Source organism: Alosa pseudoharengus, unplaced genomic scaffold, assembly GCF_046254945.1.
Source record: "Alosa pseudoharengus isolate Yale_2024_CS ecotype anadromous, Long Island Sound unplaced genomic scaffold, YU_APseudo_1.1 YU_APseudo_1.1_scf_14, whole genome shotgun sequence".
NCBI lineage: Eukaryota > Metazoa > Chordata > Actinopteri > Clupeiformes > Clupeidae > Alosa > Alosa pseudoharengus.
Window position 1 is genome coordinate 7,469,993 of NW_027468609.1, and position 20,276 is coordinate 7,490,268.

The 20,276-nt window shown below is 44.3% G+C and overlaps 2 protein-coding genes and 1 long non-coding RNA gene across 3 annotated transcripts; all 3 read right to left on the minus strand.

Annotated features, from left to right (window-relative positions):
* Positions 1-1,111: 1,111 nt before the first annotated feature.
* Positions 1,112-10,331, minus strand: LOC143123501 (SUN domain-containing protein 1-like). The gene is made up of 15 exons (XM_076284955.1): positions 10,244-10,331; positions 5,648-5,754; positions 5,404-5,482; positions 4,962-5,162; positions 4,547-4,665; positions 3,731-3,844; positions 3,526-3,579; positions 3,384-3,427; positions 3,038-3,167; positions 2,633-2,857; positions 2,260-2,344; positions 1,971-2,086; positions 1,598-1,765; positions 1,335-1,430; positions 1,112-1,228 (listed from the first exon to the last, which is right to left on the minus strand). The coding sequence occupies exons 1-15, from the start codon at positions 10,329-10,331 to the stop codon at positions 1,112-1,114; spliced, it is 1,743 nt and encodes a 580-aa protein (XP_076141070.1).
* A 752-nt stretch (positions 10,332-11,083) lies between these two features.
* On the minus strand, positions 11,084-12,119 carry LOC143122364 (uncharacterized). Its single transcript, XR_012986654.1, has 2 exons — positions 11,939-12,119; positions 11,084-11,392 (listed from the first exon to the last, which is right to left on the minus strand). It is a non-coding gene; the product is annotated as an uncharacterized LOC143122364 (long non-coding RNA).
* A 2,113-nt stretch (positions 12,120-14,232) lies between these two features.
* Positions 14,233-18,853, minus strand: LOC143123502 (SUN domain-containing protein 1-like). The gene is made up of 14 exons (XM_076284956.1): positions 18,744-18,853; positions 18,505-18,641; positions 18,083-18,283; positions 17,660-17,778; positions 16,824-16,937; positions 16,629-16,682; positions 16,488-16,531; positions 16,142-16,271; positions 15,749-15,973; positions 15,388-15,472; positions 15,087-15,202; positions 14,715-14,882; positions 14,456-14,551; positions 14,233-14,349 (listed from the first exon to the last, which is right to left on the minus strand). Exons 1-14 carry the CDS (start codon positions 18,851-18,853, stop codon positions 14,233-14,235), a joined length of 1,716 nt encoding a protein of 571 aa, XP_076141071.1.
* Between the last annotated feature and the right edge of the window lie 1,423 nt (positions 18,854-20,276).

Here is a 20,276-nt window from a genome sequence, read left to right on the forward strand (position 1 = left end):
AGCACACTGTAGCTACTCCCCCTCTTACTCACACAGCACTGTAGGCTAGAAGAAAGGATAGGCTAAGCGGCCCTTTAGCAGAACTGAATACGCAGGTAAAAAGTTAAGCGAGTGCAGGATGTATGGATGATTAACATGTCTGACCTCAACAATGACTCCCTGAATGCAGTTTGCTTGCATGGAATGATTCCGCGGATTTTGTAACAACCCACCAACAAAGATGCAGTGGAAACTGACACTTCGAATAGCCCAGGTTACTTGTTGTCATTTTTAATTTGATACCAGCAACATGTTTCAAAAAAAAGTTGGAACGGGGGTAACAAAATGCTGGAAAAGTTGTGTAATGATAAAGAAAACAAACTAATTAGGGTAACTGGCAACATGACTGGGTATGAAAAAGAGCATCCCAAAGAGGCAGGGTCTCTTAAAAGTAAAGATGTAGGGGTATTCATCACTCTGTGTAAACCTGTGTGCACAAATGATGAAACAATGTATTTTTAATGCTTCTTAACATGAAATTGTGAAGTATTTGGGGAGTTCATGTTCTACTGGACTTATAATTATGACCACCACTAGCGGTCATATAGGGATTGTCAAAGTTTTTCCCCCGTCATCTACTACCTACATTTTTAGTCAACGACATATGGGCACATGAAATTTGGTGGGCATGTAGCCCCACTAGACTTTTACAGGAAAATATTGTTTGGTCACAAACACACAAACACACACGCATGCACACATCCACATCCACATGCACAGACATGCACACACACACACGTACGCACGCACACATACACACACACATACACAGATACACACGCATGCACACACACACACAAACACACATCCACACACACACAGACACGCACACACACAAACACACACATAAACACACACACGCATGCATGCACACATACATACAGGCACGCAAAACAGAACAGGACTGACTAAAGTAACATTTTATATTTAGAAAACAAACATAAATAAATCACTTGAAACATTATAGTTTTTGCTTGAAAGAAAATATATTATTATAGATATGAATTCATTATATTAATAGGGTAATGAAAATAAAGTATTTGCTGAGGTTGTGTGAGGTTGTGTGTCTCTCTCAGTGAGACAGTGGCTGGCCGTGAACCCTGAATCTGTAGATGCAGGAGTACTCAGGGTTACCCCAGTTACTGAGAACCCTCAACTGCAGTGCACGATACACATCCTTCACAGAGTCCTGCGAGAGAGAATGGCAGGGGGAGGCAAGGTTAAATATTGAACATTTTGTTGGGCTCCAATAATAAAGATGGCGGATAGTGTCCAGGCTTCTGATGATCTCTCACCGGCAGCTCAAAGGTCTGGATGGGCTCGCCATCAGAGTCATACGTGAATCTACCCAGGAACTTCCCTTCCTCCTGCTCATCAAAGCCACTCAGGCCCTGGGAGAGGACATGGAAACAAACAACACACACACACACACACACACACACACCATTAACTATACAAACGTGCATATATCTCTCTTTAGAAAGTTATATTTTTTTATTCATGTTCTTCAAGACACATTGGTTGCCATAGTGTAAAGTCTGAGGCTTTTGAGACTCACGTAAACGGCGAACTCTCGTGGGGCGCTGTCGATGCGGCCGGTGGGGGAGAGGCTCTTAGGGATGTGCTCCAAGGTGACATGTGTGACGCGCACAGGGAGGGACAGGGCGATGGTGAGGAACCCCTCACTACCTTTAAACGCCCAGCACTTCCCAGGATATACCTCAGGCTGACACACACACACACACACACACACACACACACACACACACACACACACACACACACACACACACACAGATACAGTGGGTGACCTAACTGTGTGTTTGTGTGTGTGTATGTGCGTGCGTGTGTGTGTGTGTGTGTGTGTGTATGTGTGTGTGGGGGGGGGGTATAGCTGTGTTAGGTGTGTAGGTGTATAATAGGTGTGTTACCTGTATAACAGTGCGTGGACTCTCTGAAGCATACCACAGTGGGACCCCAAACAGGCTGTAACACCGAGACCTGGTGCGGTATGTTTCTGTGCAACGGGACTCGATCACAGTAGCACCTACACACACACACACACACACACACACACACACACACACACACAAGTGCACACACAAACACAGGCTTCAAAATAGGACAGCTTCGCATACAGATTATATTCATGCACTCGAACATGCACACACACATACAGAAATGTACATATGCACACACACGCTGTATAGGGATCTTTACCTAAAGATTCCAGAGCGTAGTCAGCCATGCCAGTTCCATCTGATTTATAGAGGCTCAATGCCCTCTGAACAATCTCATGGACATCCTGACACATACATCACACACACACACACACACACACGCACACACACACACACACACACACACACACACACACACACACACACACACAATAAATAACCCACATGTTTTAATGTGTTAGCTGATACTACTCTTAATGTTTTTGTTCATAATCCGAATCGGTATAGATGTGCGTACACCTCTACACTAGATAGATAGATAGATAGATACTTTATTGATCCCCAAGAGGAAATTCAAGACACTTCAATTTGTTCATAATTTGTCATTAGACCCTCCCAAAATGGCCACTCACCTTGACCGTGATGGCACCAAGTCCTTCCTTCTGCAGGCTCTCTCCCACAGTCCTCCACATGTCAGAGCGTTCCTTGTGGGCTACTTCAGCCAGATGGTGGAGCAGCCTCTTCTCCAGAGCCTCCAGCTCCCCCTGCAGCTCAGGGTGAAGAACAACACTTCCTGTATCCTGACCAAGTCCCGCCCGGAGCTCTCTCTTCAGCCAATCAGTGAGCTCCTCCTTCAGCTAATTAGAACAGGAAGGGGAGGAGTTGATACATGATTACCATGCCTTTGGTGTTTCCCGGCGTTTCTTTGTACCACATTATTATTGAATTCATGTGTTTCTCTCTCTCCCTCTCTCTTTTCTGAGTGTGTGTGTGTGTGTGTGTGTGTGTGTGTGTGTGTGTGTGCACGATATTGACACCTGAGCATTGGTGTATTCTTGGGCATCCATTCGTTGTTCCAGGTTGTGCTGAACAGTTCTGAGGTACGACACGCTGTCTTTGAGTTCAGTGACCTTTTTGGTCACCCAAGCCTGCTGGTCAAGGTCGTTGCTGAGGAGACAAGGTCATGAGGTTAGGATATAGACCAGCAGTATAAAAATAATGTATAATTATATTATTTATATCACATAAGGTGAAAAATTCATAATACATTATATGCTCATTTGTAACACATGGTGCCATATTCATATAGTTTCACACACATACAGCACACATACACACAGAGAGAGAGAGAGAGAGAATTGGCATTTGTTTTGCCAAACTCACGTTTTTGCCACATCCTTAAAATGAGTGATTTCTGCATTCAGAATCTAAGGAAAAAGAAAGACCAAAAGATACATTAACACTTTCCATGACCTCTTTTTGCATTCCAAATGAAGACTTTGTTGTGCTGTTTAGAGATCCTCACCTCAGACATGTGCCTGTGTCTCTCTCCATCCTTCTGCAGAAGGCTGATCTCTCGCTACATGAGGATGAGAAGAAGGCTCAATGTAGTGCTCTTGTGTGTCTTTGGATTAGTCGGCTATCCAATATATTACTAGTACACATTTTAGGGACTTTCTAACCTGACATGTTCGATATTTACAAACAAACACACAAACACACACACACACCTTAACATCATCCAGTTCTCGAGTCCAGCTGTCCTTCCATCTGGCATCTCCTTGGTTGATACGGTCCAGGACTTCCTTGCGGAACACGTTGAAATCTGTCACAATCCTTGGGTCCTACAGCAGAAACACAATCAGCAGGGTTAACTTCCTCTCCTCAAAGTCAGCAGCAGCAGACTCTGGCTGATTGTGGCTCAGATCTGGCCCACATCAGAACCACATTTGGTCCAGTCAGCTGGCAGACCCACCGTGTTTATGGCGAGGGTAGATGTGCTGTATCCAGACCAGGCAGGTTCAGTAACATTCAGGAGAGAGGTGAGAGCAGGGTACCAAAACCAGAAACCTGCACGCGCACACACACACACACACACACACACACACACACACACATACACACACATACACGCAAGCACGCACGCCCACACACACACATACACGTACGTACGCATGCACGCACACACACACACACACGCACACACACACGCACACACACACATTAACCAACTACAATGATCTCGTCTGGGTTTCATACCCAGAAATTTATGTTATGTGGTTGGTTCAGTTTTTAGGATTGTACATAAGATCTCAGCTTAGTGGGCCTAAATTGTTGGTGATCTCATGGATGTTGTTCACTAGATATTCAGGGACTCACCAGTAGCAATAAGGGTCAAAGTCAAAACAGTCAGTGCAGGCTTCCTCAAGAGCTGGGTACAACTAAAACAGAATGGACAGAGGAAAGCGTGGTCTTTTAAATCCACAAGATGTCTTCATACACACACAGCAGGTGAAACAGCACGTCTCATTAACACTGACTTTTACTGGCAGCTCAGAGTGAGCTGCTGTTGGGGTGTGTAAAGGGCCGTACCTGCAGAGAAGCAGCACATCCCTGAGGAGGCCAAAGAGGTTGCAGCAGAGCAGGGCGAGACTGGCAAACAGCACTGAGACAACACACACACACACACACACACACACAAAAGGACAGAGGACAAAGTTAGAGGACAGGCAGTGAGAATGTAGTCATGATGAGGGTTGGTATGGTGAGTTTTGTCATGGTGTGTGTTGGTATGGTCAGCTGATGTATGAATGCGGTGGACTCTACCTTGTATGAAACTTGTGTCCACAGACTGAGCATCACCACAGAACATCCTAGAAGAACCTGAAATTGAGAGAGTGGATTCATGTTTAGATATACGGCATGTGAAACACACACACACACACACACACACACACTCACTGGTGCGCTGGGTCCTGCTCAGAAGCCTGCTCCTCTTCCTCCAGGGGGGGGGCAGGCCGGCCTCACACTCCTCTGAGGACGAGTATCCAGAGGTCAGGCACGACTGGTCCAGCAGGGAGCACCCAGAGCTGCAGCTGCGGGAGGTGGGGCTAACGTACTGGTTCTGTCTCTGAGCGGCTGCCTTCAAGGCAGAGGCCACACCTGGGGGAGGGGTTACACACACAGTTATTAATGCTTGTAGTAGAATAGGAGTGTATGTTGGTTTGTATTAAACCGGATGTATGTTTCTGAGTAGCTGACTCTGTCTGTAAGGCCTAGTACACGTGTGCGTGTGTGTGTGCGTGTGTGTGTGTGTGTGTGTGTGTGTGTGTGTGTGTGTGTGTGTGTGTGTGTGTGTGTGTGTGTGTGTGTGTGTGTGTGTGTGTGTGTGTGTGTGTGTCACCTCTCAAAGACTCTGAGCTGAAGGAGATGCAGGATGCTGCCGTCTGAGACACGGTATGGGAGAGGGAAGGAGTGGTCCCCTGTGACCCATTACAGGACAGAGTCTGCCTCCGAGAGCCAGTCCTCCTCTTAAACACCCTGTGTGTGTGTTGGAGAGAGGGGTTTGGTAAACTGAAATCATACAGACATACAGTACAGACACACACACTACACTGATAACACAAACAAGCGCAGACACACCTGACAGGGCTCTCTTGGTAAGACAGATGGTGAGAGCTGCTGCTCTCGTTCATTTCACCGTCGTCACGGTAATAACCGCTTGTCAGTAACCTCAAACTTCGCCGGGACATGTCTGCAAAGGGAAGACAGAACACATACACACACACACACACAAACAAAAAAAAACACACACACACACACACACACACACACACACTCTGAGGTTGAGGATGCTTTTAGGCTACCAACAGTTCCAGCCCCTACTAATCCTTTACATCTAAATACCCTTTGAGCTTTGAACACCTTTAAAATGTATATATCAGAGAAGTCTAGTAAACATTTAAACTGATTCCACAAGCTAGGTTGCTTTGCAGTATAGGCTATTTCGGGCACAGATGTGTTAAGATAACTGGATGATTACATTCATTTAACCCATTTACAAAAACAAATAACATTTAGCATACATTACAATTGACATAGTTATCACAAATTACAATTTAGGCTATATGGCAACAATTTACAAACTTTAGAAATCATTCTCAGTATCTAACCCTGATTGGTAGGGTCAAATGGGCTACTTTTATTTTCGTCCATGTAAGTAAATCTATTAAATTCGATAAGCTACGTAGTAAACAATATTTAACGGAGCAGATGTTTTCCTTACCTTCGCAGTCCGATGCAAAAAGCAATATGATTTTATTTTTGAATGAGCGTCGTTCTTATTTATTGCTTTCATTGTTACGCGTTCAGCGTTGCCTACGCGTTATTATGACAAGTTCGGAAGACTCTTCTCAGAACACTTTTCACACTCTACTGTCTCTATGGAGACGTGGTCTGCGTTCTGTGCCAACGCAGTCTCACATTGTGCCAATTTGTTTAATGTTGTTTACAGACGACTATGTTTAGCCTATTGTTAAGTTTAATATGCATACATTTGCCATGATTATGCTATGTGTATCTAGCTGATATTGTTGCTTGTTATTGTGCTTACAAACGTGAAGTAGCCTAGCTCATTTTAAGAGTAGGCCTAGGCTAAGTTTGTGCCCACCGCAGGCTAGCCTAGGCCTACTGTACTGCTCAGCTTATCCAGTATTATCCCTTGTCTGTTAAACTGACAAGCAGGAACGGACTGGGAAACAAATAAGCCCTGCTTGGGAAAACCCTGACGAACCTCCGGCACAATTGAAATTTTGCTCTTGGACTTTCCTCCATATAGGCCCACACGCGCAGTAGGCTACTGTACACACGTACACACACCCTTGCTGTCTCATTTAGACTTTGTCAGTCAAGGTAGGCCTATCACATCTTGAATTTCCCCTTGGTGATCGATAAAGCTATCTATCTATCTATCTACATTCAAAAATAGGTGGTCGCATTTTACAAAAATGCTAATTATTGATTGGGTGCTGCTGGATTTGGGCCCCATGACATAAAATACTTTTGGGCCTCCAAGGTTAGGGGGATTCAGGGGCATGGTCCCCCTTATAATTTGAAAAGGGGCTATTGTGAGACTATAGGCCTAGTGTGTATGTCTGCTAATGCTTGATAGCAGAATCCAGAAAGGCTACAGCTCTCATAAAGAAAGTTTGTATGTGCAACATTTATTTTAGGGCTGTCAATCGATTAAAAAAAATAATCTAATTAATTACATACTCTGTGATTAATTAATCTAAATTAATCGCATATATAACTTTTGCTGTGAAAGTATTTTAAATATTTAAATTCAAATGAATCATTGAATAATCAGCATTAGTGACATTAAAGTTCAAAAACTCTTTTATTATTATTTTCACTGTTCAAATAATGGCCATACTAATCTATGATATGACCTAATATGCTGAGGAAATAAATTCAAAAGTGCTTCGGGAAGAAGTTTTTTTTTCACATACAAGGCGTTTCAGGCCACAGATATAACCTAGGGGACACAATGAAAATAAATTAACACTCCCCTCAATGTCAACACTTGCAGACATTGCAAAGGACTTTATTTTCAACATTTTATTTTTATCAACACCATCAGGCCGTTTTTTAAAAGTAAATGTTCCAATCAATGATCGAGGCAGCACGTTTTCTTCTCTCTCCTTCATTTTACAGTCTAATTTTTACTGACTAGAACGGCTTGGGGTCAAAGGTCATGCGGAATCAATTAATCTGCACTAATTTTTTTAATCAGTTATTTTTTCTCAAATTAATTAATCGAAATTAATCAGACAGCCCTAGTTTATTTACTTTAAGCAGTTCATTCTTCAATGATTATGATTAGGCCTATCCCAATAAAAGGTGCTTTGTAAAAAATACCGGTAACTGCTGGAGAAGTCTCCCAAACGGACATTGCTCTGCAGAGCAGGGGTTCCCAAACTTTTCAGCCCGCGACCCCGAAAATAACGGTGCCAGTGTCATGCGACCCCCGCTATCCCTGGAAGTGGTAAAAGTATACAAACGTTGCAACACCAAGCACACACTAATATTCATAATCTAACAACCATAATATAATTTTTTCAATACTTTTGGTGGGCATTTGCTTGGAATAAAGAGAATCGAAAGGCTTTTATTTGAAATGTAACTACTATTTTTATCTTTTGTTACAATTATGCCAAAAATTGTGTGTGAGTGTGTGTGTTGAACTGGTGTGTGTGTGCAGAGAATGTCTAATAAGGGGAGATCCGCTAACCTGACAATAGCCAGATGAATGTCGTTCCGCTTAGCTCCGCCTAGCTTCACTCACATCCATCTGGGACCTCTTCCATTGAGAGTGATTTCTGCAACCGACTTTATGGTTCAGCCAATCAGGACGCAGGGCGGGAGTTTCATAGATGTGACATAGCATAGAAGCGACTGTGAGACTGTTATTAGCGTCACGGGTTGGCTTCGATGTGAGTGGTTGAAGTAGCACGTCAATAGATGACGGACAAGTGGCTTATTCAATCATATGCAAGCATTTTTTGATTAGGCCCAGCCTTCTGAAGCAACACTTCAATGGATCGGTTCCAGATGGATGAGTGGAGCTAGGCGGAGCGAAATTCATCTGGCTATAGACCTCTCCAGAATAAGTCCCGCCTCCGTAACTTCCGTATCCATCCAACTTCCGGGCGTGGATTGTCTTTGGGGAATAACATGGCGTTTCGAAATATCATACCGGTAAAACATCTGTAGGTAGCGAAGTTGAAAAAGCTGGTGGGCAGATTGACCTACACACTTCTGCCATATAGTTTCCACTGGATTTTTTGATTGTCGGTGCCGTTTAAGTAGTATACTATAGACTATACTACTCAAACGGCACCGAAAATCAAAAAATCCAGTGGAAACTAGATGGCAGAAGTGTGTAGGCCAATCTGCCCAGCAGCTTTTTCTACTTTGTCACCTACAGAGTTTGACAGGTACGATCTTTCAAAACGCCATGTTATTTCCCATAGACAATCCACGCCCGGAAGTTGGATGGATACGGAAGTTAGGAGGCGGGATATATTCTGGAGAGGTCTATTGTCAGGTTAGAGATCCGCCACTCTCTGGAAACTTCCTGTTTCTGAACAGGTTGTAGTTCCCGTTCTGGTTCCACGTGAGGGCGCTCACGAATAAGTGCAGAATGAATGGAGGTCTATGGAGCTGTATCCTCAAAATCCACTTTTCTCAGGATATAATTTTTTGTGTAGAAATTTGAATGTTGCAGTCGAAAGAGGGGGTAGAGAAAATACAAACCGCTGAGTATTATATTTTTTTAGTCACTTATTTGTTCTAAAAAGCCTTTCAAATGTGTCAATGACGTCATTCATTAGCAGAAAGCTATGTGTTGTGGGCAACAACGACCAAACCTGTAAGAAATCGAAAGGACATGACTACTCGTTCATTCAACTTTTGACCTATAATCCATATTGAGCTTGCAGAAACCACAATCAAGTCTTCGATTTCTCAATGACAACCAATTTAGCCGTCTAGACCCCCATTGTTTTTGCACTTATTCGTGATCGCCCCTAGCGGAACTGCAACAGATTGCAGGTACAATGGAGTGAGTGATCCGGCTCTCCGTAAACAGGCTCTGGTGTGTGTGTAGGCGGGTTAGATAGGGGGTACCTGTGTGTGTGTGTGGGGGGGGGGTGCTTTGTGTTTCTGTGGGGGTGGGGGTGATAAATAAAAACCCTGAGGTGTGAGGTTTAGGAAAAGAATGGCAATTCAGCATCCTAGTGGCTTGTGGATAGAAACTCTGTATCTGCTGGTACAGGTCTGCATGCTCTTGTAGGCTACCTTCTTCCAGATGGTAGGAGGGTAAAGACAGTGGCTGTGATGTCTGGGGTCAGTGAGGATCCGCTTGGTCTTTCTCCTACAGCGCTGGCTATAAAGGTCCTGAATAGTTGGTAACTCAGTCCTTGTAATGCGCTGATCTGACCTGACCACCCTTTGCAGAGCTTTGCGGTCATGGGCAGTGCTGTCACCAGACCATGCTGTGATGTTGCCAGTCAGGATACTTTCAGTGGTACAGCGGTAGAAGTTGGTCAGTATTTCACATCCAAGAAAGAAGAGCCGCTGTCTTACTGTCTTCGTGACCATACAATATGGTGTGACCAGCTCAGATCCTCTCTGATGTTAGCTCCAAGGAATCTGAAGCAGCAGACTCTCCACTGCTGTACCCCAAATGTACAGCAGATGGGTGTGTTCCTCTCCCTGCAGTCTCCTGTAGTCCACTAGCAGCTCCTTGGGTTTGTTGGTGTTGAGCATCAGGCTTTTGTCCTGGCACCAAGATGTCACCAAGGCACCAAGAGCTTGCCACCTCTGCTCTCTGCTTTGGAAATTTGGGTCAAAATTCCATTCAATTCAACTCAAACAACTTTATTTATCCCTGAGGATCAATTTCCTCATGCAGACATAATATATAACACAACATATAAGACAGGACAAAAGAAACAACAGGACAGACAGGGGTGTAAGTAGGAGAGAGAGGATACACCCCTGACATGAGCCAGTGGATGTGTATCTGATGTCAAAGAACCTTTTATTGACCAGCACCTTCTGTGCTTTAGGTGAGAAAAATCCATGATCCACAGAATTAGCTGATGATCCAGCTAGAAACAGTTAATGAGTTTTTTAGCCAGCATGTGAGATTGCATGGTGTTAAGGGCAGATAAGAAATCCACAAATAGGAGACGGACAATAGAATTTGGGCCTTCTAAATGTTCATTGATCAATAAGACCTTGGCATCATCCACCCCTCTTTTAGCACAATATGCAAACTGAAGAGATAATGTGAGGTTTCACAATCCTCTCAAAGGCCTTCATGACAAGGGAGGGCTATGGGTCTTAGGTCATTCATGGCTTTGAGGCTGCTCTTCTTAGGCCAATGATCTCATTATTCTGCGAGTTAAAATTCACTGATCGTATCTAATGGTGCGTTTATGCACATGGGAAAAACAGTGGCCCTAAACGGAAAGTCAGCTTGACTCCTTTTTCATAAAAATGGTATGACACATTCAGCAAGTCAATTTTTTTTTTATTATTATAAACAGAACTTAAACATTCTCAAATATAATACATGCCACTGCAGAAGTGACTCCAAAAGTTGCTGAGATTCATCTGGTTGTACAGCAGTATCTCATAATTCCTCATTTTTTTGCCAATGATTACAAGACACTCTGGGAGGACACCAGACATTCCCAGTGCTGGTAAATGCATAACAGCAGCTTCCAGAGGTACAGATAATTTAGCCAGGATCCATTAGACCAACAGGACAGCGTTGATGCAGCCATCATTCTCTGGGTTGTTCGTTACCTGGGCATATTTACCTGAAACAACAAATGACCGCGATAAGAGAGTGCAACACATGACACATGATTTGTATGCCCTTTTCAGGCATCATTTTTAAAATAAAACTACAACTTCAGCAAACCATTAGGTGTGTGTTATTCAAATGAGTCCCTCCTATAATAAACATTATTACACGGCTCTTCAGAGTGCTGCAGAAAGTTCCATTCACATCATGTTCTGTCTGTGTGGCGAACTATTTATTTTGTCAGTGGAAGCCACGAAACGGTAGCCAAGTCATTTTGAAAGACACATTGTGTTAAGTTTCTATTCTGGTTTTGGCAAGTAGCCGTATAATAAGCGGGATAATGTATTGTCCGCCGGTAATTATCAGAAAATAAGTCCTTTCAGGTCGAAGCAAAACCTGTTCTGTTTGCCTTGTCGGGACTTATTTTCCGATAATTACTGGCGGACAACATATTATCCCTTACTCAACATTCAGCAGCAGACATACAGTCAGCAGATCTACAGTGCACACAGCAGCAACAGCCAATGGGCCAATTTCATACAAACACAGCTGCACTCACCCCAGATGACCTTTCCTCCTTGTGTGACAAGACCGAGCTCACTGACATTGACCTCAACGACTGTTCCCTTGGTGATGACACCTAGTGTTGTGTAAAGGGGCGAGAAAGGATTCTTCTTCACACCCAGGATTGGCAGGCAGAATTTGGCTTTCAGTTCTGGATGCGTAACGTGAGCCTTTTTAAACCGAAGTCCCTATAGGAAGAACAACAAAATATGATTAGTCTTGGTTTTCCAAGTTTGTAGGTGGTAAGCCCTGTGTGCAGAAGGTTTTAAATCTTCTCAACTGCCACCATCGACATACTGATCAGGAACCACAACTGACTAGCTGTCTACTAACAAAGCTGTAAAGAAAAGAACACAGAGTGAGTAGGACAGTCTATGTACCATAGGTCGGATGAAGTGCTCATATTTGGGGGGGGGGGGGGCGGGGTTCCGTGTGAAGACATCACCCACAAACATACATTTTTCTCACCCAAAGCACAGAAGGTGCTGGTCAACTGTACACCCATCGGCCTGTAGATGGTGGTGTTGAGCAAAGGGTTGCTGGTAGAGGATGATATCGTCTCACATACACTTTCTTTCAAACACACACACACAGACACATAAACACACACACGCAGGCATACACACACACGCACGCATACACACACATGCACGTATGCACACACACTCACATCCACACGCACAGACACATACACACACAAATGCACACACACACGTACGCACGCACACATACACACACACGTGTAATGGATGCCAGCTAGCTTAGCTGTGCTTGTGGAACGTTGGTAAACCTCACTCCCCGACGCCTCAAGAGTGCTGCTGGCATGCGAGCCAGTAGCCTGGGCTATTGGCTCAACTGTCAGCACGCTTGCCTCCCGATTTGAGGTGCTGCTGTTCGCGGGTTCGAGTCTGGGCATGTGCAGGGCTGAATTGCGCAGGTTCAACACAACGCAGGTTACACACCAGTGTTGCGCGGGTTTGGTCACAAGCGGCCCACGGTCGCCCGATATTTTAATCAACCCGACCGCAACTCCAACCGCGAATATTAATTAGGACAAAATTATACCCGACCCACTTATTTACAAAATGTGTGCTTTTGGTTATAGCCTGCATGCAGTGTGACAGTAGGCCATTTCTGTAAAACAAATTAATTTATTTAGGCATGCAGGACATAATGTTTGCGCAGGAGAGAGAATGAGAATAAGAGCGCAAGCACGCACGCAACCACCAAGGAATAGAACACTAGGATAAGATTTGAAGGCCATGTTCGAAAACAGAAATGGTGAGGCAAGGTATAGGCAAGAGAGATACATTACTGGTCAAAACGTTAGCGTACGAACTGGTTTATAATGCTGAATGAAGCACAAAGCTTTACTAAAACACATCCACTGTTTAAAGTCACAAACACAACGAACTGTAACTTTTATGCATGCGCGACTACCGGTAGATATGGCTGTGTAGTCTGTGCCATAACATTTATTTCTGCAGGCTGCCCGTTTTGGCTGTCATACTTTTAAATGGCTTCGCAAGAAGTAGGCCTACATAGACCAAAACTTACTGTCATCTTCTTTAAGAACTTTTCCCAATATTTCCCATAGCCTATATCGCTTTTTCTGAAGGGGTGTCTATATATTTTTTTTTCTGAAGGGGTGTCTATTATTTTAACTCGAGTCTTCAGCTTCTTTACTGTTGACTTTACTGTATTGATGCTTTACTGTATTGATGCTAGCCTTCTCGTGATATTTTAAGTAGGCCTATTTGTAGAAAATATTTAATTAATTTTAACTGACCCGCCCGCAAATGACCCGAATATCATTAAAATATTTTGTTTATGACTCATAACCGCGGGCGACCGCTTAATTTCAGGCAGACCGCGCAACACTGTTACACACGCATGCACGCACACACACGCATACACACACAGGCACGCAAAACAGGACAGGACTGACTAAACTAACATTTTACATTTAGAAAACATAAAGTAAAGTAGGAGAGTAGGAGGAGCACTATGCATATATACACTTTTATTTGCACAGACGCATTTCGGCTTGTGCCTTCTTCAGTGTGCAACAAGGTAACACAGTAACACCAGCCAATGATGTTAAAGTGACACCTTGAGTGACGCCTGCTCCTATTCTCACATATTTAGAAAACAAACATAAATAAATCACTTGAAACATTATAGTTTTTGCTTGAAAGCAAATATATTATTATAGATATTAATTCATTATATTAATAGGGTAATGAAAATAAAGTATTTGCTGAGGTTGTGTGAGGTTGTGTGTCTCTCTCAGTGAGACAGTGGCTGGCCGTGAACCCTGAATCTGTAGATGCAGGAGTACTCAGGGTTACCCCAGTTACTGAGAACCCTCAACTGCAGTGCACGATACACATCCTTCACAGAGTCCTGCGAGAGAGAATGGCAGGGAGAGACAAGGTTAAATATTGAAGATTTTGTTGGGCTCCAATAATAAACATGGCGGATAGTGTCCAGGCTTCTGATGATGTCTCACCGGCAGCTCAAAGGTCTGGATGGGCTCGCCATCAGAGTCATACGTGAATCTACCCAGGAACTTCCCTTCCTCCTGCTCATCAAAGCCACTCAGGCCCTGGGAGAGGACATGGAAACAAACAACACACACACACACACACACACACCATTAACTATACAAACGTGCATATATCTCTCTTTAGAAAGTTATACTTTTTTATTCATGTTCTTCAAGACACATTGGTTGCCATAGTGTAAAGTCTGAGGCTTTTGAGACTCACGTAAACAGCGAACTCTCGTGGGGCGCTGTCGATGCGGCCGGTGGGGGAGAGGCTCTTAGGGATGTGCTCCAAGGTGACATGTGTGACGCGCACAGGGAGGGACAGGGCGATGGTGAGGAACCCCTCACTACCTTTAAACGCCCAGCACTTCCCAGGATACACCTCAGGCTGACACACACACACACACACACACACACACACACACACACACACACACACACAGATACAGTGGGTGACCTAACTGTGTGTGTGTGTGTGTGTATGTGCCTGCGTGCGTGTGTGTGTGTGTGTGTGTGTGTATGTGTATGTGTGTGTGTGGGGGGGGCGGGGTATAGCTGTGTTAGGTGTGTAGGTGTATAATAGGTGTGTTACCTGTATAACAGTGCGTGGACTCTCTGAAGCATACCACAGTGGGACCCCAAACAGGCTGTAACACCGAGACCTGGTGCGGTATGTTTCTGTGCAACGGGACTCGATCACAGTAGCACCTACACACACACACACACACACACACACACACACACACACACACACACACACACACAAGTGCACACACAAACACAGGCTTCAAAATAGGACACCTTCGCATACAGATTATATTCATGCACTCAAACATGCACACACACATACAGAAATGTACATATGCACACACACGCTGTATAGGGATCTTTACCTAAAGATTCCAGAGCGTAGTCAGCCATGCCAGTTCCATCTGATTTATAGAGGCTCAATGCCCTCTGAACAATCTCATGGACATCCTGACACATACATCACACACACACACACACACACGCACACACACACACACACACACACACACACACACACAATAAATAACCCACATGTTTTAATGTGTTACCTGATACTACTCTTAATGTTTTTGTTCATAATCCGAATCGGTATAGATGTGCGTACACCTCTACACTAGATAGATAGATAGATAGATAGATACTTTATTGATCCCCAAGGGGAAATTCAAGACACTTCAGTTTGTTCATAATTTGTCATTAGACCCTCCCAAAATGGCCACTCACCTTGACCGTGATGGCACCAAGTCCTTCCTTCTGCAGGCTCTCTCCCACAGTCCTCCACATGTCAGAGCGTTCCTTGTGTGCTACTTCAGCCAGATGGTGGAGCAGCCTCTTCTCCAGAGCCTCCAGCTCCCCCTGCAGCTCAGGGTGAAGAACAACACTTCCTGTATCCTGACCAAGTCCCGCCCGGAGCTCTCTCTTCAGCCAATCAGTGAGCTCCTCCTTCAGCTAATTAGAACAGGAAGGGGAGGAGTTGATACATGATTACCATGCCTTTGGTGTTTCCCGGCGTTTCCTTGTACCACATTATTATTGAATACACGTGTCTTTCTCTCTCTCCCTCTCTCTTCTCTGAGTGTGTGTGTGTGTGTGTGTGTGTGTGCACGATATTGACACCTGAGCATTGGTGTATTCTTGGGCATCCATTCGTTGTTCCAGGTTGTGCTGAACAGTTCTGAGGTACGACACGCTGTCTTTAAGTTCAGTGACCTTTTTGGTCATCCAAGCCTGCTGGTCAAGGTCGTTGCTGAGGAGACAAGGTCATGAGGTTAGGATATAGACCAGCAGTATAAAAATAATGTATGATTATATTATTTATATCATATAAGGTGACAAATTCATAATACATTATATGCTCACTTGTAACACATGGTGCCATATTCATATAGTTTCACACACATACAGCACACATACACACAGAGAGAGAGAGAGAGAGAATTGGCATTTGTTTTGCCAAACTCACGTTTTTGCCACATCCTTAAAATAAGTGATTTCTGCATTCAGAATCTAAGGAAAAAGAAAGACCAAAAGATACATTAACACTTTCCATGACTCCTTTTGCATTCAAAATGAAGAGTTTCTTGTGCTGTTCAGAGATCCTCACCTCAGACATGTGCCTGTGTCTCTCTCCATCCTTCTGCAGAAGGCTGATCTCTCGCTACATGAGGATGAGAAGAAGGCTCAATGTAGTGCTCTTGTGTGTCTTTGAATTAGTCGGCTATCCAATATATTACTAGTACACATTTTAGGGACTTTCTAACCTGACATGTTCGATATTTACAAACAAACACACAAACACCTTAACATCATCCAGTTCTCGAGTCCAGCTGTCCTTCCATCTGGCATCTCCTTGGTTGATACGGTCCAGGACTTCCTTGCGGAACACGTTGAAATCTGTCACAATCTTTGGGTCCTACAGCAGAAACACAATCAGCAGGGTTAACTTCCTCCCCTCAAAGTCAGCAGCAGCAGACTCTGGCTGATTGTGGCTCAGATCTGGCCCACATCAGAACCACATTTGGTCCAGTCAGCTGGCAGACCCACCGTGTTTATGGCGAGGGTAGATGTGCTGTATCCAGACCAGGCAGGTTCAGTAACATTCAGGAGAGAGGTGAGAGCAGGGTACCAAAACCAGAAACCTGCACGCGCACACACACACACACACACACACACACACACACACACACACACACACACACATACACGCACGCACACACACACACACACACACACACACACACACACACACACAAACATGTACGCACGCACACACACACACACACACACACACACGCGCACACACACACACACATTAACCAACTACAATGATCTCGTCTGGGTTTCATACCCAGAAATTTATGTTATGTGGTTGGTTCAGTTTTTAGGATTGTACATAAGATCTCAGCTTAGTGGGCCTAAATTGTTGGTGATCTCATGGATGTTGTTCACTAGATACTCAGGGACTCACCAGTAGCAATAAGGGTCAAAGTCAAAACAGTCAGTGCAGGCTTCCTCAAGAGCTGGGTACAACTAAAACAGAATGGACAGAGGAAAGCGTGGTCTTTTAAATCCACAAGATGTCTTCATACACACACAGCAGGTGAAACAGCACGTCTCATTAACACTGACTTTTACTGGCAGCTCAGAGTGAGCTGCTGTTGGGGTGTGTAAAGGGCTGTACCTGCAGAGAAGCAGCACATCCCTGAGGAGGCCAAAGAGGTTGCAGCAGAGCAGGGTGAGACTGGCAAACAGCACTGAGACAACACACACACACACACACACACACACACACACAAAAGGACAGAGGACAAAGTTAGAGGACAGGCAGTGAGAATGTAGTCATGATGAGGGTTGGTATGGTGAGTTTTGTCATGGTGTGTGTTGGTATGGTCAGCTGATGTATGAATGCGGTGGACTCTACCTTGTATGAAACTTGTGTCCACAGACTGAGCATCACCACAGAACATCCTAGAAGAACCTGAAATTGAGAGAGTGGATTCATGTTTAGATATACGGCATGTGAAACACACACACACACACACACACACACACACTCACTGGTGCGCTGGGTCCTGCTCAGAAGCCTGCTCCTCTTCCTCCAGGGGGGGGGCAGGCCGGCCTCACACTCCTCTGAGGACGAGTATCCAGAGGTCAGGCACGACTGGTCCAGCAGGGAGCGCCCAGAGCTGCAGCTGCGGGAGGTGGGGCTAACGTACTGGTTCTGTCTCTGAGCGGCTGCCTTCAAGGCAGAGGCCACACCTGGGGGAGGGGTTACACACACAGTTATTAATGCTTGTAGTAGAATAGGAGTGTGTGTTGGTTTGTATTAAACCGGATGTATGTTTCTGAGTAGCTGACTCTGTCTGTAAGGCCTAGTACACGTGTGTGTGTGTGTGTGTGTGTGTGTGTGTGTGTGTGTGTGTGTGTGTGTGTGTGTGTGTGTGTGTGTGTGTGTGTGTGTGTGTGTGTGTGTGTGTCACCTCTCAAAGACTCTGAGCTGAAGGAGATGCAGGATGCTGCCGTCTGAGACACGGTATGGGAGAGGGAAGGAGTGGTCCCCTGTGACCCGTTACAGGACAGAGTCTGCCTCCGAGAGCCGGTCCTCCTCTTAAACACCCTGTGTGTGTGTTGGAGAGAGGGGTTTGGTAAACTGAAATCATACAGACATACAGTACAGACACACACACTACACTGATAACACAAACAAGCGCAGACACACCTGACAGGGCTCTCTTGGTAAGACAGATGGTGAGAGCTGCTGCTCTCGTTCATTTCACCGTCGTCACGGTAATAACCGCTTGTCAGTAACCTCAAACTTCGCCGGGACATGTCTGCAAAGGGAAGACAGAACACATACACACACACATACACAAACAAAAAAACACACACACACACACACATACACACACACACACACACACTCTGAGGTTGAGGATGCTTTTAGGCTACCAACAGTTCCAGCCCCTACTAATCCTTTACATCTAAATACCCTTTGAGCTTTGAACACCTTTAAAATGTATATATCAGAGAAGTCTAGTAAACATTTAAACTGATTCCACAAGCTAGGTTGCTTTGCAGTATAGGCTATTTCGGGCACAGATGTGTTAAGATAACTGGATGATTACATTCATTTAACCCATTTACAAAAACAAATAACATTTAGCATACATTACAATTGACATAGTTATCACAAATTACAATTTAGGCTATATGGCAACAATTTACAAACTTTAGAAATCATTCTCAGTATCTAACCCTGATTGGTAGGGTCAAATGGGCTACTTTTATTTTCGTCCATGTAAGTAAATCTATTAAATTCCATAAGCTACGTAGTAAACAATATTTAACGGAGCAGATGTTTTCCTTACCTTCGCAGTCCGATGCAAAAAGCAATATGATTTTATTTTTGAATGAGCGTCGTTCTTATTTATTGCTTTCATTGTTACGCGTTCAGCGTTGCCTACGCGTTATTATGACAAGTTCGGAAGACTCTTCTCAGAACACTTTTCACACTCTACTGTCTCTATGGAGACGTGGTCTGCGTTCTGTGCCAACGCAGTCTCACATTGTGCCAATTTGTTTAATGTTGTTTACAGACGACTATGTTTAGCCTATTGTTAAGTTTAATATGCATACATTTGCCATGATTATGCTATGTGTATCTAGCTGATATTGTTGCTTGTTATTGTGCTTACAAACGTGAAGTAGCCTAGCTCATTTTAAGAGTAGGCCTAGGCTAAGTTTGTGCCCACCGCAGGCTAGCCTAGGCCTACTGTACTGCTCAGCTTATCCAGTATTATCCCTTGTCTGTTAAACTGACAAGCAGGAACGGACTGGGAAACAAATAAGCCCTGCTTGGGAAAACCCTGACGAACCTCCGGCACAATTGAAATTTTGCTCTTGGACTTTCCTCCATATAGGCCCACACGCGCAGTAGACTACTGTACACGCGTACACACACCCTTGCTGTCTCATTTAGACTTTGTCAGTCAAGGTAGGCCTATCACATCTTGAATTTCCCCTTGGGGATCGATAAAGCTATCTATCTATCTATCTACATTCAAAAATAGGTGGTCGCATTTTACAAAAATGCTAATTATTGATTGGGTGCTGCTGGATTTGGGCCCCATGACATAAAATACTTTTGGGCCTCCAAGGTTTGGGGGATTCAGGGGCATGGTCCCCCTTATAATTTGAAAAGGGGCTATTGTGAGACTATAGGCCTAGTGTGTATGTCTGCTAATGCTTGATA

What these genes read in the sequence shown, in the direction of transcription:
- LOC143123502 (XM_076284956.1), bottom strand. Translation starts at nt 18,853, where the DNA reads ATGTCCCGGCGAAGTTTGAGGTTACTGACAAGCGGTTATTACCGTGAC. An exon ending in GAGAACTGGATGATGTTAAG is followed by an intron (nt 16,683 to 16,823) that starts GTGTTTGTGTGT and finishes ATCCTCATGTAG; the next exon opens with CGAGAGATCAGCCTTCTGCA. An exon ending in AAGAATACACCAATGCTCAG is followed by an intron (nt 15,974 to 16,141) that starts GTGTCAATATCG and finishes TGTTCTAATTAG; the next exon opens with CTGAAGGAGGAGCTCACTGA.
- LOC143123501 (XM_076284955.1), bottom strand. Translation starts at nt 10,331, where the DNA reads ATGCTCAACACCAACAAACCCAAGGAGCTGCTAGTGGACTACAGGAGA. An exon ending in CAGCTCACTCTGAGCTGCCA is followed by an intron (nt 3,845 to 4,546) that starts GTAAAAGTCAGT and finishes TTTCTGCTGTAG; the next exon opens with GACCCAAGGATTGTGACAGA. An exon ending in TTGGTGCCATCACGGTCAAG is followed by an intron (nt 2,345 to 2,632) that starts GTGAGTGGCCAT and finishes TGTATGTGTCAG; the next exon opens with GATGTCCATGAGATTGTTCA.